This window comes from Phodopus roborovskii, unplaced genomic scaffold (genome assembly GCF_943737965.1).
Source record: "Phodopus roborovskii unplaced genomic scaffold, PHOROB, whole genome shotgun sequence".
NCBI lineage: Eukaryota > Metazoa > Chordata > Mammalia > Rodentia > Cricetidae > Phodopus > Phodopus roborovskii.
In genome coordinates, this window is record NW_026126516.1 from 8699723 (window position 1) to 8726817 (window position 27095).

The 27095-nt window shown below is 44.4% G+C and overlaps 2 protein-coding genes across 3 annotated transcripts in view; both read left to right on the forward strand.

Moving 5' to 3' along the window:
• Positions 1-27095, forward strand: part of Evl (Enah/Vasp-like) — a 135127-nt gene that overhangs the window by 25758 nt on the left and 82274 nt on the right. Inside the window, exon 1 of one of the 2 annotated variants that reach the window (XM_051196583.1) lies at positions 15592-15871. The exons of the other annotated variant lie outside the window; for it this stretch is intronic. Within the exon in view, the coding sequence (XP_051052540.1) occupies positions 15849-15871 (23 nt within the window). The 5' untranslated portion in view covers positions 15592-15848. Of the gene's footprint in view, positions 1-15591; positions 15872-27095 lie in introns of those variants that run through there. 2 annotated transcript variants of the gene reach the window in all.
• LOC127231134 (3-hydroxyacyl-CoA dehydrogenase type-2-like) lies at positions 25377-26418 on the forward strand. The gene is made up of 2 exons (XM_051196591.1): positions 25377-25988; positions 26118-26418. Exons 1-2 carry the CDS (start codon positions 25394-25396, stop codon positions 26306-26308), a joined length of 786 nt encoding a protein of 261 aa, XP_051052548.1. The 5' UTR covers positions 25377-25393; the 3' UTR covers positions 26309-26418.

Genomic DNA, 27095 nt, shown 5'->3' on the forward strand with positions numbered 1-27095 from the left:
TTGGCAACTGGGCCCTGCTGTTAGCTTGTAGAGAGCAACCTGTTGTCTTGGCAAAAGCCTGGGTTGTTTGAAGATTTCCACGGAACCCCTTTGGCCAACAACTCTATTGGATATGACTCAGTCCTGGTACTGGAAGCTTAGTTTGGTGACAAGAGCTATCCATTGGTACTCTGTCTCCTTGATTATTTAGAGACATCATAGGATTGCCCTCTATATTTTACAAAGTTTCCCCTGTCCTAGGTTTCCATAATGCCCTCAAAAGCCTTATTTCTAGCTGTCTCCCCCCACTTTACCTTCTCCCTCCCCACCTGGTCTATCCATTCCTGTACTCCCTGTAATTTATTTAATGGCTACTGTCCACTGTATGCCATATTTATCTTTATGGGTCTGGGTTACCTCACTCAAGATAATTTTTTTTCCTGGTTCCATTTGCCTGCAAATTTCATCATGTAACTTTTTTTAAACAGCTGAGTAATACCCCAACGTATAAATATACCACATTTTCTTTATCCAGTATTGTGTTGAGGGACATGTAGGTTGTTTCCAATTTCTGGCTATTATGAACAGCACAGCAGTGAGCATGGTTGAGCAAGTGTCCTTGTGAGAGGATGCAGTGTCCTTTGGTTGTATGCCCAAGAGTGTTGTAACTGGATCTTGTGGTAGATGGATTCCCATCCTTCTGTGGAAGTGCCACACTGATTTCCATAGTGGTTGTACAAGTGTGTACTCTCACCAGCAGTGAACGTGTGCTCCCTTAGTCCACATCTCCAGATTGAGCAGTCACCTGTATTAGTGATCTCAGCCATTCTGACAGGTGTAAAATGGAATCTCAAAGTAGTTTTGATTCGCATTTCCCTGATGACTAAGGTGTTGAATAAGTGTTTTTTAGCCTTTTGAGTTTCCAGTATTGAGACTTCTCTCTTTAGATCTGTACTCCATTTTTTAATTGGGTTATTTGGTTTTCTGATATCTAGTTTCTTGAGTTCTTCATATTTTTTGGATATTAGTCCTCGATCTGATGTGGAATTGGTAAAAATACTTTCCCATTTTGTAGGCTGCTACTTTGTTCTAAGGATGGTGTCCTTTGCTTTACATAAGCTTTTCAGTCTCATGAGGTCCCATTTATTACTTGTTGATCTTAGTGCCTGTGATAATGGTGTTCTGTACACAAAGTCCCCTATGCCAGTGAGTTCAAGGATGTCCCCCACGTCCTCTTCTAACAGGTTCAGTGTATCTGGTTTTAGGTTGAGGTCTTTGATCCACTTGGAGTTGAATTTTGTGCAAGGTGACAGTATGGATCTATTTAATCAGCCCAAATTAAAAAAAAAAATGTATACAATGTCTCAACTCTCACAAGATCATTTTCCTGGCTGACCTGGAACTGGCTATGTAGGCTGGCCTTGAACTCACAGAGGTCTGCCTGCCTCTGCCTTGTGAATGATGTATTAAAGGTGTTTATCTACCATACCCAGTCCCAAATTTTATTTAAGGACTCTGAAGCACTTCATTTACTGAGAATATATGAATTGCTCAGCTAATCCTCACTGTTGGATGTTTGGGTCATTCTCCATCTTCGTTTCATTCCCTTGTTGAGTTTTGAGATGTCATCGTATGTAATGCTTAGCTGACAGCTTCCGTTTTCTTAGTGGTATTTCAAGGAGTATTCATATATACATACATGTGTGCATGTGTATGTACATATGTATTAGTTTTGGTTTTTGGTTTTTCTAGACAGCATTTCTCTGTGTAGCCCTGGCTGTCCTGGAACTCCCTCTGTAGACCAGGTTGGTTTTGAACCCACAGAGGTCCACCTGCTTCTGCCTCCTGCATGCTGGGATTAAAGGTATGTACTATCACTGCCTAGCAAAAATGTATTAGTTTTAGAAACAAGTTTTGCTGCGTAGCCTCATCTGGCCTCAGACTTGGATACTTGTCCAAGCCCTTTGCCCATTTATGATTTTTGTTCTTGTTATTAAGATGCAGGATTTTCTGACATATTCTGGATAGTAAATACTGACCAGATAGGTAATCTGCAAATACTTTCTCCTGTTCAGTAAATTGTTTTTTCAGTTTATTTCCAATGTATGCAAAAGTATTTTTCTTTTGTTTATTTTTATTTGTGTGGGTGGGCACAATATGTACTTGCAGAGACCAGACAGACGTTGACATCATGTGACTTCACCACTCTCTCATTTACTTATTTATTTATTTAGTTAGTTAGTTTTGAGCCGTGTTCTCTCACTGAACCTGGAGCTCATCAATTAACCTAGTTTGTTGACCAGCAAGCCGCAGGGACGCTCCTGTTCCCACTCCCCAGCTCTGGGATTACGGGAACATGGCTACCATACTTAGCTTTTTGTGTAGTTGCTAGGCATCTGAACTCAGCTTCATAGCTGCACAGCAAGTACTTTACCAGGCCCTGTGTGCAGAAGTTTTAAAGTTTCACGTATTCTCATTTGTCTCTTTTTATATTTGCTTTTATAACTGAGAAATTGTGAAGATTTAGTATCCTGAAACTTTATGCTTTCTCTGGGTGTTTTATGGTTTTAAGTCTTGATTTGATTTATTTTGAGTTTACTCTTCATGTATGGGTTTGAGGTTCAACTTTATACTTTTTGTGTGGGGATGCAGTTTTCCCAGCACTGTGTGTTAAGGCTGACCCTTAGAAGCTTGATGAAGACCATTTGGCTGTATATACAAGGGTTTGCTCCAGGATTTTCTATACTGTTTTACATCCTTATATGTGTCTTTATGTTAGTGCAATACCATCTTGGTGATTGTGTTGTGTGTTTTAAAGTAAGACGTGTAAAACCTCCAGCTTCATTCTTTCTCAAGGTTATTTTGGATAATCAGAGCCCCTTTAGATTTTGTATGAATTTCAGGAATATTTGTTTCTTTTGTGTCTCAGGTATGGACTTCCCATTGTAAAGCTCAGAGTTGATATATAGCCCCTGCTGGTCTTGAGCACAGTATTCCCCGCCTCATCTCCCCAGACCCTTGGATTATAAGTGTGTGTCACCATGCCCAACATAGAAGACTTTCTATGTCTGATTTTTCAAAATGACGTCAGGATTTTGTTTTGTCTTAAAATAGTGCCTTCCACTGATGCCCAGGCTGGTGACAAATTGACGTGCTCATGTGACCCTCTTGCCATCGCTTCCCACTTTGCTGGAACTATAGGTGGATGTCACCCATCAACATTGGGATTTTAACCTATCAGGAATAAAGATATATTTTAAATGTAAGAGGATGACAGGGGAGGGTGGAAAGCTAAGAATAAAGAAACATAAACAGCTGTAATGAATCACAGGAGGAAATCGCCAGGAGAGCGCCAAGAGTTACGGAATCTTTCCGGACAAGGGTGTCAGACCTGGGCCAAAAGCTGCACACTGACCAGTCAGTATTCAGAGCTAAGGGTCCCGGACTTCCCAGGCCTACAAGACACGTTAGCATTGTCAAGGGCTGAGGGTCTCTCAGGCTTTTCTGGAAAGCCAGTGCTAGCCACACACTGAAGAGTCCCAGTCCCCTAGGCCCAGACGGCTTGTGCAGCCATACTTCCTGGTGCTGCCACCAGACGGGCCACTACCTGTTGTTGCTCCTGCCTGCTTGCTGCCCCTGCCCATTATTGCTGGTGTTGAGGGAAAGAAAGTGTCAAAGACCAACCCTTGAAGAGCTCCTTGCCTGGACCAACCCTCAAGAGCTCCTTGCCTGGACCAACCCTCAAGAGCTCCTTGCCTGGACCAACCCTTGAAGAGCTCCTTGCCTGGACCAACCCTTGAAGAGCTCCTTGCCTGGACCAACCCTCAAGAGCTCTTTGCCTGGACCAACCCTTGAAGAGCTCCTTGCCTGGACCAACCCTCAAGAGCTCCTTGCCTGGAACAACCCTTGAAGAGCTTACCTGGCACCATTTCATAAGACGACAGCAAACTCTTTGACAGCGGTCACTGTGTCTTCACTTACTTTTGCCAATGCTCGAGTCATGGCTTCGAGACCCAGCGGGAGGTGTGTTTATCTTTATTATTGTTGTCTCTCCTGGTGAACTGATCCTCTTATCACCATGTAATTCCATGCTTTTGTGTCCTGCGATAGTTTGAGGTTCAGAAGCATATATGTATAGGCCATCTTTTCTGTCATTTCCAGCCTGCTATGCATTTAGCTCTAGAATGGCTCTATCTGGATCCGATTTTATCCACTAAGCCATTACTATTTTCTGTTTGTCTACCCTTTCTTGTCTTGCTGCCTTCTTGTTCTTTCTTAGTGATGTTTTAGTTTCTTTCTCGTTTCCTTTTGTTTCTGTAGTTTTTGGCATGACAGCTATTACAGTTACATGAAACATCTTAAAGTTACAACAACTTCCTTAAACTGTAAGTTTCTGATCAATTAACTCTTTTATAGCCCACTTTATTTCCCTCATTTTATATTACTTATGATACAAATTGCTGCTTTTTATTGCATATTCAGTAAAATGAATTAGTAGATCACTGTTGCACTGACTGGTGAAGTAAGCTTTCTCTGGGGCCTAATTTAACCACTACCTATAATTTGTGAAAAAGCGATAAACTCTGACCACTACCTATAATTTGTGAAAAAGCGATAAACTCTGAGCTCAAAAGTTCAGCTTCGTAACTGGACCTGAGCTCTATTCCTCAATTATTATGAATGATAATAGCTTATGTTTTTTGAGGACAGACCCTGGTGTTGTAATCATTTAACATAGATCATCTCATTTAATCTTTGCAACAATCCCAGGAGCTAGATGCTGTTATTGCTTCCTTCTTGTAGGGGAAGAGCTTAGGGCAAGAAAAGTCAAAGTAATGGAGTAGCGTATACTTACTTGGTGGACCCCAAGCTTGGTGGTCACTGTACTAAGTAGATGCTTAGAGTTGTACAGAACTTCTGGATATTCTGCACATTTGGTATCACATTCATTCTTTTTTTTTTTTTTTTTTTTAAAAACCTGTAGGTGTATTTTGCCTACGTGTATATCTGTATGCTAGGTGCATACCGTGCCCACAGAAGACAGAAGGGAGCAGCAGATACCCTGTAATGGAAGCTGCTGATGAATGTGAGCAATCATGTGGATGCTGGGAATCAAACCTGGGCCCTCTGCAAAAGCAGCAGTGCTTGTAACTGCCACACCTTCTCTCCAGCCCCTTGCATTCATTTTTTTTTTTTAATTAAAAGGATTTACATTTGGGGTGTGTGTGTGTGTGTGTGTGTGTGTGTGTGTGTGTGTGTGTGTGTATACACGTGTATTCCAGTGTGCACGGAGATCAGAAGACAACTTGTGGAAGATGGTTCTTGCCTTCTACCATGTGGGTCTGGGGATTGAACTCAGGTCATCAGGCTTGGTGGCAAGCACCCTTACCCACTCTTCCAGAGTAATTAGTCCATCATCTTTATTGTGCCTTCCCAGGAAGTCTCAGGGATAGACAATATGGAGAGCAAATGGCCTCTAGTCTAAATAGAGTCATGGTTTCCATGTAAAATACATCAGCAAGGTAACTGTCCACATTCCTGTCAGTGTTCTGTTCCTTAAAGCCCCATTAGCATAACTAAATACCAATTCCAGCCTTTTAGGCTTTCTTTATTCTGCCTCGCCAAACCTGCCCACTTGTGTGTGTGTGTGTGTGTGTGTGTGTGTGTGTGTGTGTGTGTGTGTGTCTGTGTGTGTGTGTCTGTGTCTGTGCACGTGGCGCGTGCACATGCATGTTTCTGTACATGCATATGTGTGGATACCAGAAGTCAACTTTGGGTGTCAAGGTGCCATTTACTTTGTGGTTTTTGTTTGTTTTGTTATTTTTGTTTTTTGTTTGTCTTTTTGAGGCACCATCTCTCATTTCATCTGAAGTTCAACTAGGCTGCCTGGCTAGGAAGCCTCAGAGACCTGCCTGTCTGTTCTTGCTCAGTGCTGGGATGACAAGGATGGACCCAAACTCACATCCTCATGCTTGTGTGGCAAGTGCTTTACTGACTGATCTATCTCCCCAGCCCTCTCCAAGATTTCTCTCCTGCAAACCAGTTCTAAAGCATGTCACCACCTGTCAGCAGCCACTCTTCTAGTACACATTTTCTTCATTAGCTTTCCAACCTTGTCACAGAAAGTTCCAGAACATTTGACTTAGAAAGATGAAAGATTTACTGTGGCTCAGTGTCAGAGGTTTCTGTCTGTGGTCCCTTGGTTGTTTCCTTTGGTTCTAGTGCAACACACTACAGCATAGTAGAAGCTTATGGTAGAAGAAGCTACTCATTAGAAGCCAGAAAAACAAGAAGATAGGTAGGGGTTAGCATCCTAGTGTCCTAATGGCTGGCTGGCTGGCTTCAACTGGGTTCTACCTCCTTGTATTAGTCATTTTTCTTATTGCTCTGATAAAGTACCTGAGTAGAAATTAAGGAAGGAAGGGTTTATCCTGGCTTACAGTTTGAGGACAGTGTTCCATTGCATCTGAGGTCAGGAAGTGGAAAGTGAACAGTAAGTGGTGGGTGCCAAGCGATAAAACCTCAAGGCTTACACCATAGTGACCAAGTTCCTCCAGCATCCTCCTAAAGGACGTTCCTAAAGGTTCCACAACCTTCCTAAGTGACACCACCAGCTTGGGACCAAATGTTCAAACACATGAGCCCATGGTGTGTGTGGAGGGGGTGTATTAAACATCCGAATCACAGGACTCCTAACAATACCACTGCTACCTAATAGCTCAACAGGCTGGCAACCAAGCCTTCAGTATAAGCCTTTGGAGTCCGGTCTTCATTTGGGAAGGTGTGAATTGTGGCTTCATCGTTGACTTGTCTTACCTGTTGAGGATCAAGCAGCGCTAGCCTAGTAGGTGTCACTGGTGAAATAGTTCTCAATTGATCACAAACTTATATCGCTTGCTTTTTATTTTCCCAGTTCTCCCTCTATTCTGGAAATGTTGTCTTGACAAATTTCAGTACATCCGGGACAATACTGGAACAGCAGCTCCCTTGTTCAAAAGGGTATTCTCCTATTTGATCCAATTTTATCTTCCTGTGAAACCTCTCAAGTCCACTGACATCTGATTCACTCACCAACTAGGTGAAGCTCCATGTCTGATTCTGGAACAGAACAGCGAAATGTGCCAAGCTTCTCCTCACAGAACTTACACTTCCTTAGCCTGCACTGCTAGCTGTGTCTTAACTTTTAAAAGAATATTTAGAAGGGTTTTTGGTCTTTGTTCTATTCTATTAATATCTAAGACCACATGAAACAAATGAATGGTGAGAAAGATTATCTCTATACATAACTGAGATCAAGCTGTTTTGTCTACTGCTGCTGTTGATGCCAAACTCTCTCCTTCCTTCCTTCCATCTCTCCCTTCCTCCCTCTCCCTCCCTCCCTCCCTTCCTTCATTTCTTTTTAATGTTTATTTATTAATTTATTTATTTTGTGATCTGGGAAGAAGATACCTGTGTGCCACAGCACTTATGTGGAGGTCAGAGGACGACTTGGAGGAGTGGGTTCTTTCCCCCTACCATGTAGGTCCCAGGAACTGAACTGATTCTGGGCTTGGCAGTAAATACCTTACTGACTAAACCATCTTGCCAGCTCCCATCGCCTTGTGGTTTTTTTTTTTTTTTGTTTGTTTGTTTTGTTTTGTTTTTAGACCAACCAATTATTCATAGTGGATTTCATTACATTTGTATATAGTGTATTTTGATCTTCTTTTATCCTTTCTTGTCCCCCCCCCATTCCATCTGCATAACCAAGTAAGTTACATTAGGGTTGTTCATGGGTACACAGACACCTTATGGGTGGCCACACCATTGAAGAAAATGTCTTTCCCTACTCTAGCAACATTAAGTGCCTATAGGCACTCGGGGAGGGTGGAGGTGAGGGTGATGCCCAGTTTATGGCTGAGCATTAGATTGCTTCCTTTCTCATCACATTGACCAGTTATGAGCCCCTGTAGTTACCACTGCCCACTGCAAAAAGAAGCCCTGGCCGAAGCTGGTGATGGCAATGGCGCTCAGGGTTTTGGTCCATTTGGATTGATTTTTTGTTGTTGTTGTTCAGGATGAGATGAGAAAAAGAGACAGTCTTATTCAATTTGTATTTTTGGCATCTTTGTCAAAAGTTGTGTGGACCTATATCTGGGTCCTGTGTTATAGTCCACAGATTGTGTGTGTGTGTGTGTGTGTGTGTGTGTGTGTGTGTGTGTGTGTGTGTACACTGTATTGTTTTTATTGCTATGGCTCTGTAGTATATCTTGGAGTCAGGATTGCTCTGGCTATCTGATTTTTTTGTGTTTCCATGTGAATTTTAAGCTTCAAATTTTATTATCACAGCATTGGTAGCGCAGGCCTTTAATCCCAGCACTCAGGAGGCAGAGGCAGGAGGATCTCTGTGAGTTCAAGTCCAGCCTGGTTTACAGAGTGAGTTCCAGGACAGGTTCCAAAGTTACACAGAGAAACCCTGTCTCAAAGAAAGGAAGGAAGGAAGGGAGGAAGGGAGAAAAAGAAAGAAAGAAAGGAAGGAAGGAAGGAAGGAAGGAAGGAAGGAAGGAAGGAAGGAGCCGGGCATTGGTGGCGCACGCCTCTAATCCCTGCACTCGGAGGCAGAGGTAGTTGGATCTCTGTGGGTTCAAGGCTAGCCTGGTCTACTGAGTGAGTTCCAGAATAGGCTCCAAAGCTAGAGAGAAACGCTGACTTGAAAAAGAAAAAAAAATTATCTCTTAACTGTACCAGTTTATAACTGATCTCTCTGTGTCCATTTTCTATTTAAAAAATTAGAACCAGATTGCACCAGATTGTACTATCCCATCAAAAACATAAGCCCTCTTTGAGTCCCTATCTCATAGAGCCCCCTACCTTCCTCTGTTCAGCACCTGTTTACCTTGTCTGTCCCTCCTGTCCCATTTGAGACGGATGAATGCTAAGTTATTTTCCCTTTATCTGGGCCTTTTCACAAGTGATTCCTCTGTGTTTTAGAATCATTCCCTGATACTTGATCAACAGAATCTTTGTCACTCAAATCTGGGTGCAAATGCCATTGTCTTTTTTTTTTTTTTTTTAATCACCTATTCTCTGTTCCCCCGGCTACCCACCACACACATACTTGAAGCATTCCCTGGCTTATGATCCGTTTATCATCTGGCCTCTAACATTAGAATTCAATCACTAAAGGTTAACATTAGAATTAAATCTCTAGATGGAGGTGCATATGTAACTCTAGGGACCGAGGCAGACAGATTTTGAGTTTGAGGCCTGAACTATGTAGGCAGACCCTGGCTTCCTGAAAGGATATAGCTACTACATTCACCGCTCTGTCTGTTGACCATCTGAAATGTTTAGCACCAAGAGCCCTTCAAGTATTGTGTGTGTGCCCGTGTATATGCATGGACTCTAGAGGTCAGTGCTATTGTCTTCCTCATAGGATCTCCATCCAGCCTTATGTCTGGAGACAATCTGTCAAGGACCTGGAGTTATTAACTCATCTAGACTGGTGGTCAGCAAGCCTCAGGGATCTTCCTAGGTGCACCTCCTCAGTGCTAAAATTACATGCCTATGCCGATCCCAGCGTGCCTGGAACCCTTATTCAGACCCTTACAACTTGTGCTTAAGCACTTCATAGACTGAGCCTTGGCTCCAGTCCCTCCTTCAAGTACTTGCTAAGGGAATGCAAGCAAAAATCTCAGAGAGAGTGGCGATTTAATGGGAGAGCCTGCTATGGATGGGGATGCAAAAAACGCCACACTACTGAGCAGTAGTGAATTTTAAGATATAACTATGTTTGCTTTCAGTAGAACATTTCCTTTTGGTGTCTTAATTTAGATTTCCTCAAAATATGGAGTGGCTTTACATTTTTATTTTGAATATCACTGGAAGTCCAGTTGAACTGTATAATTGGAGGAGGATGTAGTTTACAATGTAGCAGTCATATATTCCCTATCAGTTTAAGAAACGTTTGAGTTTTAAAATTTTTTTAGGAAAAAATTAACTCATCTAGAATTCTAGGACATTGAGTAATTTCAAAACATTATTGACCTAAGATTTCCTATATATGCCTAACTGTTCTATTCTCTGATAGCTCAGATGGGATTTAAATACAAGGGTCACAGCTAGTGACCCCTCACTTTTAAAATGGGAAAATTTGGGAATGGTGGCCTGAAAGTACAAAGGAAATTGAGGCCTTGCTTACAATTCCAGAGGGTTAGTTCATTATCATCATGACAGGAAACATGGCTCGGAGAACTCACATCTGATCTGTAAATTGCAGGCAGAGAGAGAGCAAGACTGGGCCTGGCACAGACTTTCAGAAGTTCAACCCCAGTGACACAGTCCCTCCAACAAGACCACACCCCTTAACCCTTCCCAGATAGCTCCAGCAGCTCCAGAGCAGGCATTCAAACATCTGACCTATGGTGTCATTCTCATTCAAACTATGATAGGTTGTATGCATATTGTAAGCTGTAATAATACCTGGTGGCTTCTGGAGCTGCCTCCTCCAGTCTCCCCAGCCAGCCCTGTCAGACCTGTACATTGTGTACTTAGAGGCTTAGGGCCTGTGCAGACCAAGTTGCTCAACATAAGACAATATGTGGGGTTTTGTTTTATTATTTATTTTCATGGTAAGTTTCGAGTTCTGGCTGGATTAATCGGGAAGGGGATTTGGCAAGCTTTTGACACATACACTAACATGAGCCTTCATCAATTGTGGTTACTGTGTGCCATGAATTTCATCATTTTTACAACAGCCCCACAGTCTCTGCAATGTGTGTGGAGCTTGAGGCTTACTTAGCCTTTAAGAATAAGCCATGGTGTTTCCCAGTAGAGAGCACTACACCAGGACTCGGAGCTCCTCCTTACTGTAACCACTGTGGGGGAGGCAAAGCATTTTGATTGGGGGACCAAGGAGGACTGGAGGTGCAGCTGCCAGAAATAGGGAACCAAGTCACTGAGGACACCATCCTGTGAAGCATCCGGGTTGTCAGGTGTGAGAGGCAGACTGGAGTCCAGGACAGAGATGCCCTGACTGCTCAGCTGCGGAGCTGAGACTTTACAAGGAAAAGGTGCTGCAGAGTTGGTGCAAATGGGTGCAGGGAGGGAGGGAGGGAGGGTAGGAACAGAGTCTTAATGGGAACTGAATGAGACTAGAAAGACGGGCATCCGAGGACACTCCCAAGTGCTCCCTTCTCATTGGAAACACCCCTGGTTGGGCCATAGGATGGGAGTAGTGTTTTTAGGCATGCCTCTGATTTCCATTTCTGTCCCCTGTTTCTTCTCTCCACAGCAAATAGTGAATGTTCGTATCCATAAATGTCAGGACTGCTTTCTTATTTTACTTGATTGGCATATCAGACTCTGCTCATATGCTCGGTTCTTATTTTGTTTCACGTACATCATGGCTGTGTGCCCATAACCTAAAAATGTGAAAGGGAAAACAGTTGCCAAATAAAACTGGTAGGACAACAGGATTTGAAAGGCTCCTCTTAGTCTCTTGTGCGATTGAGCGCACAGATCAGACGTTTGCTTTCTTGGAAAATTGGTCATTTCACAGAAGACAGCATGTTGCTTCTGAAACCCAGGTGTTCATGTTAGCCCACAATCACTTGTTTAAAATATTCTCATTTAGCTTTTGAAAATTGTCAGGGACACGGAAACATTTGTGCTAATAATGTTGTACATAGCATCCCAAATTTGTTTGTTTAGAAAAGCCCCAGGCAGCCATTGTCCTGTGACTGGGGAAGAGGGCTCTGCCACGGTTGCAGGGACTGGCCACAGACCATTGTGGGACTGTGACACTGGAAGAAAAGGAGACCAGGCTTAATGAGGGCAGCCGTGGTGGTCTATGGGAATAGCACTGACAGGATCTGCCAGAAGCCTGATGCCATTCAAGGTGTGTCTGGGTGGTGAATGGCATCTCACAGCAGGGCTGTAGCCTCCTGCACCTTCTGCAAGAGCCTTTCTATTGTGTCTAAGGTAATTGTTTTGTTTAGGGCTGCATGACAGTACTAATTTAAAAACTAAGTAGCTGAAAAACTAACATGTAGTTATTCCCTCCTAGTACACAGGGAAGCTAAGTCCTAAAGCTGGAGTATGTGTTTTCTGCACCTCAGGTCTTTGATAGATACCTCCGAGTGACCATTTGTGTAATTTAACATTTTATGGTCACAGAAGCACTCTCTGGCCCTATTCCAGAAAAAATTGGGGCTGTAGATAGAAGTCTTGGCCAATCACTTCAATTACTATTCCTTGCACTCCGTTCATTACAGTGTTGACAGAACCATGTGGTCAAGGGTCTGCTGGTCAGAGAGGCAGCAGACTCCATTTCCCAGTGGTCCCAACATCTGTAAGCTCGGGTTTCTACCCGCTTTCTTCCTGAGTGTATCGAAGGAGTTTAAGCCTTTTACAGGCTTCTTGCCTTGCCATACATCTGTAATCATAACATGCAGTCCAACTATATAAGGTATCATACACAGATCGTAGTGTCCCAGCCCTGTGTTATTGTTTACTTTCTGCATTGCTGTGACCAAATACAGACCCGCCACGAGGCAACTTAAAGGAGAGGAATTGATTTTGCCTCCTGGTTTGAGGGTATACGGTCCATCATCGCAGAGAAGCAGTGGTGGCAGGCAGCTCTATGATAGTAAGAACATGTGTCTGGGGCTCTGTCTCAGACAGAAACCAGTGATGGGACAGGAAGCAGAGCCAGGCTGTAGCCCTCAGGGTCCTCCCTGAACAGCCCACTCTCTCCAGTGAGGCTCTGCCTCACCCAGAGCAGTGTCACCGTCTGGAGATCAAACATTCAAACCCAAGCCTATGGGACAGTTCATATCCAAACCAAAACACACCTTTCCTAGAGCCACTAGCTGCACACCGTCTACTGAACAGATCTTCTGGAGGCAGCTTGAACTAGATGGCTCATTGCTATTAAGACACCAGTACAGCATGTTAGAATTAGACAGACCACTGTCTGAACCATTGCTCTTCCACCGACGGCTGTGTAATGTTGGAAACATTATATTAACTACACCAGACTTTGCAGGCTTTGTTTTTATTGGCAATTGGAGGATCCTGGACAGTGATGTTTAAAATGAACTTGCTAATAGGATTTGATTTGTTAACATTTGTGCTACCAGGACCTTAGGATATAGTCCAAAAAGGTATGACCAGCCCCCCACCAGTGAGTTATTAGTGGGAAAATCTACAGGGCCTAGAAGTCCTCCATTCCCATGTCATTCTGCATGGATAGACTTTTTTTGTTATTTCATAAAACAATTATTTATGTAGGCTTTATGTTATTGTTACATAGTATTACATATTATATGCTATCTAATGGTGAGTTAAAGCATATGGAATATATATACATATACACACACACACACACATACAGATACAAGCAAATACTATAGCATTTTACATTAGTGACTTGAACATGTGTGTATTTATCTATTCAGAGACCCAATATCCTTCAGATACCAAGAGACAAGTAAATGCATCTCCCTAGACCAAGACAGGGGTTTTCTGTAACTCACTCTGTAACCCTGCTGGCATTGAACTTGGTGATCCACCTGCCTCAGCCTTGAGTGCTGAGATTAAAGGTGTGCATCACCACCCCTGGCTTGAAGGTGGCCTCCCTATGAAGAGCCCCCAATAATCAGGGCTATACTATGAGAGAGGACCTTATGAGACAGTAAAGATTGTGCAGGACATTTATTTAATGTTGTGTGCTCTTGTTGGCATGTACGAGAGATGCATAAGCTGTATTAATGTACTTCAGCTTTACCTGTGGGGTATCTCGCTAACCAGCAATTAGCATTACTAAGTAGGGCTTCTGGGATTTAAAGCCAGGCTGTTTGATAGTGTGGATGGAGTGTCCTATGTCTGCTACAGTGTGATTCAGAGGCTTGTGAGAAATACTGGGGAAGGTGTTCCAGATCAGCTTGGTTGGGGGTAGTGTGATTCAAGGAGGGGACCCAGGACCCTAGATCTCCCTTACTCATCTGTCTGTTCCATGGGCCTGGTCATTGTATTTCCCTGAATTGAGTTCTGGTGTCTTCTTTCTCTGTGAGACGGAGATAGCCACATGAAGAGCTTCACCTCAACCCAGAGCACCTTTGTGACTGTGAACACTAGATCGCTTTCCTCCCAGACCAGACATAGGGTGCAGGCCAAAGGAGTTTCCTTCAGCAAGCCCCGTCCGAGTACCCTCTTTCTGCCAGGGCCATCCCAGGTGCATATGAACACCGCTGCTGTGGTGGGACCCCCACCCCCAGGTATGTGGGGGAGATGCTGCGATGCTGTAATGCCGCACAGTCCACTGCAGAGAAGAGAGCCACTAACAGTCCTTGATGGCTCAGAAAAAGCAGGTGCCTCTGCAGCCACACGGCAGCAGATTGTTTGTATACCTGGCCTGGCTGGGACCAACCAAGAAAAGAAGAACCACAAATGTCTGGCTGAGTTTTTGTTTGGGGTTTTTTGTTGTTGTTGTTTTGTTTTGTTTTGTTTTTGAGACAGGGTTTCTTTGTGGAGCCTTGACTGTCTTAGACTAGCTCTATAGACCAAGCTAGCCTGGAACTCATAGAGATCCACCTGCCTCTGTCTCCTGAGTGCTGGGATTAAAGGCGTGTGCCACCATTGCCCAGCTGGTGTTTGTGAAGCTTTAATTGGAGAAACAATACCTCATAATCCACGGTTTTTGCTTAGTCTTGTGGGCACAGGATTAAAATAAGGTGGCATCAAACTCATATTTGGAAAAGTGCTCTGACAGAGTTTTAGGGTAGAATGTGATAAGGAAGTCCAGTTACTGATGGGAGACATACAGAAATGCTCTGGCAGTAGGTGTGAAAAGAGCCTCCAGAACCTTCCTAAAGTGAAACCACAATTAGTAACTAGTTTTGTTTGTAAAAAAAAAAAAAAAAAAGTTGAGTGACTCACAAGTTTTTATTTGAGTTTTTCCCCCTTATTTTATAAAAATTTGCAATCCAAATGCTGAAGATTTTCCTTCATGGCAGGTTTCAGGAGGCAGTCTTTCTCTATACACTTGCCAAATCTCAACAGCCTGAGCTTTACAAACGGGTAAACATTTCTCTTTTGGCTGACATCTCATTTCCTTTTTCTTCCATTCTGAAAGTATTACAGCAATTTTTGTACTTCAAGGAACTAACATCATGCACCCAGTAAATGAAAATCAAACAAAGGAGACCACTAATTACGGTGGCCCTTCAGGGTCATTTTAGCCATGGCATGATGATCAGTGTAAACTTTGTGGCACCAGATTGTATGTGCCCTTGTGCTAGTTTGGCAGTAGGTCAAACACTTGATTTGGAGGAATTGTTCCACTCTCTGGTTGTCCTTGATAAGTAGCCTGACTACCACTTGCATGATGCTCATTTGTAACATGGGTCATGTCTGATCTTTGTAGCAGCGACAGCCTTGGGAAGATGAGGTCATTAGGCAGATCACAATAGAGCAGGTCTCATTCTCGTGGCAGAAAGCCCACCCCACCGTACTCTATACAATTCTAGGAGGTGGGGTGTGTTACATGATTTACCCAGGATCCTAGGCGCATCCTGGGTTTGACTTATTTCTCTAGACTAATCCAGCTTCCAGCCCGAAGTCTAAGCATTCACTGCATTAATCAGACTTGCTGGAATGATCACATGGTTTTCTAGCTGCCTCCCCTGTTAGCTGCCGCTTGTCAGCAGCTGGCGGAGCTGGAGGCTGCAGGCCCCTGTCTGCAGAGAGCCTTTTACTTCAGAATATTGGGGGGTGTGGAAACCTCGCCTCTTTTTTTCTGCACTTTGCACCATCTGACTGACTAAATGGTTGTCCTCGGTACCAAAAAGGCTGCCATACAATCCAAGGAAATTGCCTCTGACTAGGTCATGTTTGCATTTGAAGAATTCAGGTATGTTCTGGGTTTTCTCTCAATCTGATGCTGGGTTTTTGTTCTCTCTAGGTTTTTGCTGTGTAATGACTGCTTAGGCTCTGGCTGGTTCTACACACAAAAAGGGGTCCTTGTCTGCATTTGGTGGGGTTTATGGAGGTGGCGGGGGTCAGAGATGTTACTGCATGGAAGTGCAGCATGGATAATTGGTTTGATCTTGTGTAAATTCACAGAAGACCCCACCTTGTGCATCCTGCAAGCTGTTCTTGCTGGTGTAGAGTTATGAATATAGAATAGCAACTGTGTCCGGAATGAGTCTTTCGCTATCTTTTGTTTTCTTCCTTTGTCAAACTCATGCAGTCTACTGCTGCTTTACAAAAAAAAGGGGGGGGGGGCTATAGCATCGAGGGTGAAAAATTCTGCAAATGGATCTGCATGGCTGGGTTGGATTTGGCTCTGGTTTCCTGTCAGTAAAGCCGCAGCTAGGCTGCTTTCTGGGATATGCCTTGACAGCGTTTGTTAGCAGGATGCTTCTTTCCGGGGCTCTACCGCTGTTGTCATCATTAATGTTCCAGATTAGATCCTTTGTGAGTTCTTCCTTCTGCCTCCATCTCTTCCCAGGGAAGCTATACCTGGGTCTGAATATAGGAAGGGATGTGCCAGCAGAGCTAGTGTGTAAGAAATGAGAATGAAGGAGGCAGAACAGAGGCAGTCAGAGCATTCTGTGCCCATTTCTGTGGACAAGTGTATGTATGTCTGTGTCTGACAGCGCCTCCTTCTTTCAGTGGAATCCCTGTGTGTCTTAGAACTGGGTATAAATACCACGTTGACTGGCAGAGAGGGTGATTGTGGGCACCTCAGCTTTACTCTGACAGACCTTTTTTTTTTTTTTTTTTTTTTTGTTCCTTGTAAATGTTACTGTAATAGACATTGACCCTGTGAGAGAAGAACCAGCCAACCAAGAGAGTAGATGGAGGACCGTTTCTGTGTGGAGTCCCACATAGGAAAGTAAGCTGCAAAGAGTGTCCCCGCCCTCTGCTCTGAACCTGATGCTTCGGTTCTGGAAGTTATCCTTTGTTTCAGAGCATGTGTCTGCACTATTCTGAATGGAGTGGACTTGTGGAAAGGAAAGCCTTTCCATGTGACAACATGCCCTGATGACATGAGACCCTGTGCCCTTTCAGGGTGGCCATACGTGGTGCTTAGAATAGCTCCACTAGGGAACTGTTATTCAGTGTCTGCTGTGGTGTAGTAGCTGCACACTTAAGGAAGGAATTGGGAATCCTGGGTTCCAGCCTTGGTTTCAAGGTTAGCCTTGCATATTTGTGAGAGGCACTTAGGTTCTGGTCTAATAAGATGAGTCAGCACGCAAAGGTGATTGCAGCTAAGACTGAGAACCTGAGTTTGAACCCTGGGACTCACCTGGTGGAAAGAGAGAACTGACACCGATTTCTACAAGTTGTCTTTTGACCTACACACACACACACACACACACACAAATGTAATAAAAAATGTAAGAGTTACACAAGTTCTATAAATCGTAGAAAGCCGTGATGGTTTGAATGAGAACAGCCCCTAGAGGTTCATATGTTTGCATGTGAAGTCCCCAGTTGATCCCGCATTAGGAGGTGTGGCCTGTTGGAAGAGGTGTGCCACTGAGGGTGAGTTTGAAGTTTCAAAAGCCCACGCCATTCTCTTAGTTTATGCCGTTCTATTCTCTCTCTCTCTCTCTCTCTCTCTCTCTCTCTCTTCCCCCCCCCCATTGTTGTGTCCCAAGATGTAAGTTCTCAACTGCTGTCATGCTTGCCTGATGCCATGCTTCCCACCATGATGGTCATGGCTTCATCCTCTGAAACTGTAAGCCCCCATAAGCCTTTTCTTCTTAAGTTGCCTTGGTCATAGCGTCTTGTCACAGCGATAGAAAAGTACCGTAGATGGCTGTACTGTGGTGAAGTTAGATTTTGTTGTTAGCATTTTCTCTGGATGGAGTCAGCCTTTAATGCCCCTGAGCAGAGGTTAGAGTCCCATTGTGATTCAGGGTTAAGGAGGAAGACAGAGCAGCAAAACTGTTTTCACTGCAGTAGACTCTGGCCCAGAAGCCAAGAAAGACCTGGTGGGAGTTAGGTTAAAGGCACCTGCTCCGATTAACTGAGAAATTGTGGAAAGGACACCAGACATGGGAGTCTGCTATTCCCTGCTTCAGGGTTCTGCCCAACTTGACCACAAAGAATCTTGCTAGATACAGCTGCATGCTACTTCGGTACTGTAAAGACAGATGACATTCTAGTCCAGGAGCTTGTGTACCTGAGAGCCAGGTGGTGGTGGTAGGACGTCCTCGGGATTAGAGAGGAGTGTGGGAGTTTAGTTTAATTTAGGGTGGTTCTTAAGATTCTAGAAGCCCACAGAATCCCAATGACTTATTGGGAATTCTGTGACATTCTAAATAAAAAGTTCTTATAGAATTTGAGAATCAGGTTTTTTTTTGTTTTGTTTTGCTTAGCTTGTGTGTGTGTTTGTTTGTTTGTTTGTTTGTTTTGAGACAGGGTTTCTTGATGCACCAGCCCTGACTGTCCTGGCACTCATGCTGTAGATCAGGTTGGCCTTGAACTCACAGAGGTCTGCTTGCCTCTGCCTCTCCAATGCTGGGGGATTAATTGCTGCCACCACCTAGTGAGAATCAACGTTTATAATGAGTTCCCAGGTGATTTTGGTACTGCAAGTTTAGGGACCAGACTTTTAGATCCATTGAGTTAGGAAAAACAGACATATTTGTCACAGAGGTGAGAAGTTCATGGCGGGGAGGGGAGGGGGAATCTGCAGAGAAGGCATCGGGAGCAGAGAAGCGGCTCAAGTTCAGCCCTTCCGTGCCATCTATGGCTCGGTGGGTCCAGAACTCCCCTCAGGACACTACACTAAATGGAGGAGTTCGTGCATGTCACGTGTGTGTATTCCCCTGAATTCTATAAATCACCTCGTGGTTACTTACAGTGCCAAATACATGTAAATGTTGTGTAAAATGCTATGCTGTATGTGCAAAGAGTAATGCCAAGAAAGCAGCCTGTACGTGGTCTGTAGATGCAGACTCTTCCATACCTTCCCTTTCTTCTTCTCTTTCTTTCTTCCCTCCTCCTTGTTTGTTTTTGAGGCATGGTCTCATGTTGAGCCCAGGTTGACCTCACACTTGCTATGTAGCCAAGATAACCTTGAATTCTGATGTTCCTGCCTCATCTCCCAAGTTCTTGGATTGTAGCCTTGTGCTACCATGCCCAGCTTCCCATCTTTAATGTAAGTTTGGTTGAATCCTTAGATAACCTGCTGTACAAGTCAGTAGATCAGCCAGGTGTGTTTATGAGGCTCAACTATGGCCAGTCTGACACACAGCCCCTTCTTCTGTAGAGGTCTTGATGAACAGGGGTTTATAACCCGGCTGCTGCCACATATTACCTCCATGGGCCTAGCAAGTGTCTAGAACTTTCTTAGTGTCAATCTTCTCATCTGGAAAATGGGGATGGCCATTCTTGCCAGAAAATTTTCTGTTGCTGTCAACATGAGATAGGATAATATAAACTACAAATTATATTAGTTCTTTCCACATGAAGATAAAGGGAGAAGAGGACCCTAGGACAGCTCCATCAGATTGTCTACATGTACTTTCAGGTCTCGTGTATGGGCACCTTTCTCCATACACACCCCGACACTGAGGGCACAGTAGCCACATTCATCTCAAAAGGAACCTAATTTTGATACAAAATGTTTGCATGCTGTCTCTCCTTATTGCACTGTGCATCCCTTCAGAGCTTTGGTGAATCCTGTTTCTTAAACGTTCTTTCCTTGGTACTTAACACTGCTTGACATACAGTAGGGCTGTACTAAGCAGTCACCACAATTCATTAATCAGGATTCTGTGAGGAATAAAGAGCAAGCAAGCCACATGGTTAACTTGGTGCTCTCCTGAGATCTGTCCTGTGTTTTGTGCTAGACCAGAAGAGTATGTAAAACAGCTGGTTGCTGACCTGACAACCCTAAGAAGTTTACCAGCCCAACACCCTACGTGCGGGAACACACAGGGAATTTACTGCTGCGTGAACCCTACACCTACATCCTACACCTAGAGTTACAAGAGCCTAAGAGCTGGAGAGGTGGCTGGCATTTCCTAGTGGTTATAAAATTTTGCCCACCACAGAACTATAACACCAGGCAGACTGGTATAGCTTGCTGTCATGGTAAACATGGGTCATTTATGTTTGGCCCTTTTAATTTTGCTTTCTATGATACTGGAGTGGTTTTGCCTACAAAAACAAAACAGTATTTAGAGACCTAAGGAAATAGCTTAACCAGTCAAGTGCTTTCTGAATACTCAAGGATCTGGGTTTGAATCCTCAGAACCCATGGAAACCCAGGTGTGGTAGCATACACCTATAATCCCAGTGTTCATTCAATGATGGGCCCTGGGCACAGGAGAATTTCCCCAGGTTTCATAAACCTGTTTTTCAGATCCCTTAGTACTTGATGATTCTGATTATTTTCAGAAGGGATGCTGTACGCCAATTCCAAGATCCAAAACCCTGTTGGAACGTATCAGTCACCTGGGAAGTTACTATTTTGAGTCTGTTTTGGTTCTGTTTCATAAAACTGACATCTTTTTCTTTATTAATTTTTATTGAGATCTGGTCTTGGTGAATGTTATAGTTTTTTATTTTTTCCCTGCCCTCTTACTGGAATGTTGATGGGTTAAAATGAGTAGTGTCAGAGAAGGCATGAAGTTTGTAAGCACCCATGCAAATGTCAAGGGCCAGAACCTGGCCCCTCCCACTTTCAGAATTGCTGTCATGTGGTGAGTGGTCCAGTACTTCAGTGGTTGGCTGCACAGTGCTGAAGAATTACATCTCAGGTGAAGGTCAGGGAGAAGCAGGCTGGGAAGGGAAAAGAAAGGGAAAGAAACTCACAGATGCTGCCAGTCACATTCTACATGGTACCCTCAATCCATATAGGATCTTATCACTGAAGGCGAGAGTATGACCCAGACCCCACCTCTAAAGCCCAGACCCATCCTTGTCTCTGCTTGCTTGACATCAGTGCAGGGTAAGTACTTCATTCACATTTAGCGCTGCTCACAACTCTTCTACTCTTGCTCAAACCTGTTCTTTCTAGAGTCGTCCACAGACCAGCCAGTGCCCACCCCTTTTCCTTATTTTTCCATCTCATCCTGTCACTCTCCCTCAGAATGTACCCAGCTGTAGTGGGATATTCACTTTGTCTCCTTCTGTGGCACTGACCACGCCCATTGGGGGGTGGAGCCATGGGCGGAAGTGACCTGTGAAAGGAGGTCGGAGGGGGCCAGGAAAGGCGCTCTCTTTCTGGCGTGACTCGGACAGGAGAGGATCGGGTTGAATTTCCTGGTGTTCATCTGTCTAGGTTGTAAGTTATTTCTCCCTGAATAAACATCTATTCGGCCTATTTGTTTATCCTGATCCTTATTTACCGCAATATCTGGTGTCAGAAGTGGGAATTATGGTATTGATATGATTACTTTGTTTTGGAATGGATTTTCATTTATTGATACAATTTAAGGTCAATTTTGTCATATGTATATTTCTCCTCTTGTTTGTATAGCTCATTTAGAAATGTAATGTATAATGTAGTACAGATTATAGATAATTACCTATGATAGTCAAAGCTTAGAGTTTAGTTAGGGTTTTCAAGATACACAGAGATGTATTTAAGATAGATAGGAATTCTTCAAACCTTTCAAAGACCTACAGAATATGGCATTTAAAATGGTTTAGGGTTTTACTTGACAATGAGACATAATTGCTCCTGGTAACACCACCTGCGTCAAAAGGGAAGAGGGGCATAAAAGAAAAAAATACTGCTTTGGGGGGGGGTGGTTGGACTTTGTGCTATATAAACTGGACATGCAGGACCCATAGAAAAGTGATTGTTGATTCAAGATGGGCATTGCTATAGAGTTCCTGCTTCATGGAAGAGTCTGCCAGACAGTCTGCAGGACACAGAGGAAAGTGACTGACAAACTGCCAATACAAGAAGACAGTTTAACGTTTCCTGCTTTGCGAAGAGGCCGGAAAAAAAAAAGCTTGGGGGGAAGAGGGAAGAAAAAAAGGGGAAAAAGGGAAGGGAAGGGGAAGAACAAAGAAAACAAGAAAAACGGTTAATAATAAAGCACTGTTGGCCAAAGGAAAGGAAGATAGGGGGGGCTGGGGGGAAGGGGGGAAGGGGAAGGGGGAGGGGGGGGGAAGGAGGGGGGGGTGGGGGAAAACAGTATGCCACCGGCCCCGGAGAATACTAGTCAGCAGAAATGGGTTAATAATTAAGGCAGAGGTAGCCGATAAGAAACAAGTAACCGGGCCAACAACATAGTATCAAATACAGAGTCTCTGTGTGTTATTTGGGGCTGGCGGTGTGGCGGCCGGACAAGACCGGGCAGCGGCAGGGCAGAAAAACCGTACTTCTTACATCCAGCCACTCCCATTGCTAGTCTAGATTGCCCATGTCTTCCTTGAATCTCCATTGCAGCCCTGCCTTTCAGGCTTCCTGCCTTGTTCCTGTAGCCTCACCCATTTTTTTCTTTTGAAATTTAAATTCAAGTCATGTCATCTTGTACTCTAACCTTGCTGAGTGGGAGAGCCCAGACTCCCATGATGCCTTGCATGTTTTGGTCAGCCTGTCTTGATAGTGTCCAGATTTCATGTCCAACGTCACTTATGGCCTTTGCTATCCCAGCTACACCAACCATACCAGCCTTGTGGTGTTTACATTGTCCCTCTCCTCCCTGAGGATGCTGCCTGCACTCCATCTTCTCTCTAGGCCTGCACTCAAGTGTTGCCTGGAGTCTCTTTCAAAAACCTCTGTTGTGGGCTCTCCCCTTTCTCCTTTGCTTTATTGGCCTATAACACCATCTATACATTCTAGATGTTACCCACTGCTGTTTCCAAGTGTTTTGTATGTAAAAGGTTCTAGTAAATGTGTTAAATGGGTGAAGGATATGAGAAAGGTTAGGTAATTTGCATGCAGTCACCCAGCAGTTAGAGGGATGTCTGGTCAATTTCATATTCTGTAGTAACATCTTGTGAATCGGCCTGTGTCTTAGCAGTTAACACAACCTGCAAAGACTCTTCTGGAATCCCAGGATCTGTCATGGTGCCTGTCACATACTCCATTGTTGTAGGAAGGTGCAGGACAGAGGATCCTCTAGAGTAGAGTGACTGACTCTTCCTGCTGCGCACTGATTTTTTTACCCCATCTCTGCACAGTGACTGGGTCAGAGTCATCATGCCATGATTGACTTTTCTAGACTTGGCTGTACATAAACATGAGTGCTTCAAGTCAAGGGGTTATCTCAACACTTGTTGCCAGCATTCCTCTGGAGATATTACATATCTGCTGGATTTGAATCAAGGCACAGTTCCTATGAGGCTTACACTTTTGATTGTCTAGAGCCTCTTCAGTTTCACAACCATGTGGGGTCTTTAGAGGAGACAGTAGAGCACCTGGTTGGAGGAAATCAGCACAGAATGGGAAGTTAAGAGTGAGGAAAGGGACTGGAAACAAGAAACACAAATGATCTTCACCGATGCCACAGTTTTGTTAGTGTCTGACAAGCCACAAGCAAAACAAACAAATCAGCTTCCAGGATGGCAAAGCAGAGCATGCCAGCCTGCCTCCCCACTACAGTTAATGTTGAGTCTGCTCAACCAGAGGCAGTGCTGTGAGTCTGCAACCCAGAGACTGACTTCAGCGCTTCCAAGAGAAGCGTGTTGTGACTGTGAGAAGTCATTCTCACCCTGCTACCTGTCTTATGTAAACAGGCTTTGGGGTCATGTGTAGAAGGACTCGATGAATCATTGCTATGCCTGCATTCTGTGTTTGTGGATCTGTGAGCTTAATCAGTGCTTAGCTGGCTGAGGTGATACTTAAAACAACCCTGGTATTTCTTAACCTTTGCTTAAGGCATAGTAAAAAACAAACTGAAGAGACAGAACAAAATCCATTACCTGAAGAAATGAGGTGCTATTACCTGAGTCCCAGCACATTCTAGACCACCACCGTGGAGCCATGCCGTCCTTGGCAGTGACTCTGGAGAGTGTAGATGTCATCCCATTGCACAGGCTCTACAAACTCTAGGAGTAGCTTTTTGGAAGTGGGAAGATGGGGGGGGGGGTCTTTTCCTGAAAAGTGACCAAATGGAAGCCATAGTTGAGCATGGCAAATATGAACATGTCTTCCAGAACTTACTGTCCTCAAGAGCTTCTGAACACATGCCAAAAGCTTGGGATGAGGAAGCCAAGGGTAAGAATTCCACCTTGAAATCTGAGCTGGAGGAGAATGGCAGTCCTTGAGGAGGAGGTGTCTCCTGAAGTGAACCCCTGGACCAGTGGCATGAGTTGTGGCACTGGTGGGTGGGAATTCTGAGGACTGTTGTGGAGTGTAGGAGCTTACTGTGAGGAGCAGAGAAAGGAGTTGTGTGCCGTGTGTATTCTCCTTCAGGCTTTGGTCAAGAAAATCCAAGGACAGACTTCTCATATTTTGATGTGTGGCAAGGTCTGTCTTACAGAGGGTACTCTTTCCACCGAGAAAGTGATATAAGTTCTTTGTGCTTTAATTTCCCTGCCTTTAAGTGGTGCTGTTACCTATTGCAAGAGTTATTGTGCTTAAATAAGACTTCTCATGGAAAGCATCTACCAAGGTGCCTGCAATTTAGAAGACATTTAATACATTAATATTTCTACATTTACTGAAAGCAGCAGGGCATTTCTTCAGACCCTTGTCTTGGATTTGAATTTTACTCGAGAGAGGGAAACGGCCAACACATTGACCAGACAGCATTTCTCTTATCTGCCTACCCACTTTGAGACTTAAAATGCTAATGTCAGTCCTTGGGAGATGATTCTGTTGGCAAACGAAGTGAAATAAGCATGGTGTGATTAGTCAGCAGAGAGCTGGGATCTGTGCTTGACTGGTATATAGACTCCCTTGTCTGAGATGAATTAAGTCCATTGCTGTTGACCTGTTAGGACTACACCACACAGTGATATGTGGGTCTTCAGTGGGTTCCGTTGAAGGGAGAGTTAACCAAAGTGAGTGTTCAGTGATGAGAACGTTCCACAAAATGGATTGTTACGGTTTTAACAGGGTGTGTGTGGGTCGTAGCAGGAGCTATAGAAGAGCTTTAAAGAGTGACTTTAACTAAAGAATCCTTGTACAGGTTCTTAATAGGGGTGGGGTGAGTGGGAAAGATTGCAATCTAAATATGGGCCACTCCTCACACCCCTCAAGAGACAGGAGGATTGCTGCAAGTTTGAGGCCAGCCTGGTCTACAGCAAGTTCTGAGCCAGCAATAGATACTTAGTAAGACTCCATCTCAAGAACAGAGCAGTGTCGTATTCAGTGGAATACCTTTCCCTGGAGAGAGGACACATTTACAGACACATACACCCCAGGACAGTCCCAGCACCATGGGATAAGGACTCAGTACCTTTGTCTTCAAATGCGGGCACACGCTTCTGGTGGCGAGACTGGTGCAAGATGGCTGCGGCGTGTTGGAGCATGAAGGGCTTGGTTGCTGTAATAACTGAAGGATCCTCTGGCCTTGGCCTGGCTACAGCCGAAAGACTGGTGGGACAAAGGGCCACAACTGTGCTTCTGGACCTTCCTAACTCAGGGGGTGAGGCCCAAGCCAAGAAGTTAGGGGAGAGCTGCATGTTTACCTCAGCCAATGTGACCTCAGAGAAGGATGTTCAGGCAGCTTTGACTCTAGCAAAAGAAAAGTTTGGCCGTATAGATGTGGCTGTCAACTGTGCAGGTATTGCAGTGGCAATTAAGACATACAACCAACAGAAGAACCAGGTCCATACCTTGGAGGACTTCCAGAGGGTTCTCAATGTGAATCTCTTAGGCACTTTCAATGTCATCTGCCTGGTTGCTGGTGAGATGGTCCAGAATGAACCAGACCAGGGAGGCCAACGTGGAGTTATTATTAACACTGCCAGTGTGGCTGCCTTTGAGAATCAGGTTGGACAAGCTGCATACTCTGCATCCAAAGGGGGAATAGTGGGCATGGCACTGCCTATTGCTCGGGATCTGGCTCCCATAGGCATCCGTGTGATGACAACTTCTCCAGGTTTGTTTGCCACCCCACTGCTTACCAAAGCTGCATACTCTGCATCCAAAGGGGGAATAGTGGGCATGGCACTGCCTATTGCTCGGGATCTGGCTCCCATAGGCATCCGTGTGATGACAACTGCTCCAGGTTTGTTTGCCACACCACTGCTTACCACCCTTCCAGAGAAAGTACGGAACTTCTTGGCCAGCCAGGTGCCCTTCCCCAGCCGACTGGGTGACCCTGCTGAATACGCTCATATGGTACAGACCATAATTGAGAACCCATTCCTGAATGGAGAAGTCATCCGGCTTGATGGGGCCATTCGAATGCAGCCTTAAAGGGTGAAGGCAGGAAAAATGCTGGCTTCTTTGCAGCTTGAAGGAAACCTGACAGCCATTTTGTAACTCTGCTCTACTCACCCTCTGTGCCTAATAAAGTCTAAAATTTACAAGAAAACAAAACAAAAATAAATAAATAAAACAAAACAAAAAATAAATAAATGTGGGCACACTGGGTGCCATGGATTAAGTTCTTGCCACCTGCACCGAGTTTCTGGGCTGGGAACATCTGTGAGGATCAGATTCCTGGTGTGAACAATGTGTGGGTCAGCTCATCCTTACCCGTGACTGAAAAGTTAAAGGCAGCTTCCTTCAAAGACGTGAGAATGGGGTGAATGGGTCCTCCTGCTTTGGGGACAGTCCTTAAGATATGATGCAGAACTCTGTCCATTGCTGGTTCAGCTTCTCCTTTGCTGCAGATAAAGTTCTTTGTGGTCTTTCTGCCCTTTCTCTTGAAGCTCAGCTTGCAGAAGTCTAGAAAAGTGCTTGCTAGTGTAAACTTAGAGTCCCAGCACTGTGGAAGCTGAGCAGGGTAATAAGCTTGAGGCCAGCCTGGGCTACTGAGCTATATAGGCAAGCCCCCCTTAGAGGCTGGGGGTAGGGAACCTGCTGTAGCTGAGGGTCTGTGCGTGCCTCCTTGCCCCTGTCTAAACCCTTGTTTTCCCATTAATGACATCCTCTAAAGCCCGGGCTGCGCATGCCTCTTCCTCGGATGCTTTTCCAACTTGTGTACCCCGAGTGTTTCTCTTCTTTTCTGCATTTCTCCATATCACTCTTAAGAGACCTA

What these genes read in the sequence shown, in the direction of transcription:
- LOC127231134 (XM_051196591.1), top strand. Translation starts at nt 25,394, where the DNA reads ATGGCTGCGGCGTGTTGGAGCATGAAGGGCTTGGTTGCTGTAATAACT. An exon ending in TGTGATGACAACTTCTCCAG is followed by an intron (nt 25,989 to 26,117) that starts GTTTGTTTGCCA and finishes CAACTGCTCCAG; the next exon opens with GTTTGTTTGCCACACCACTG.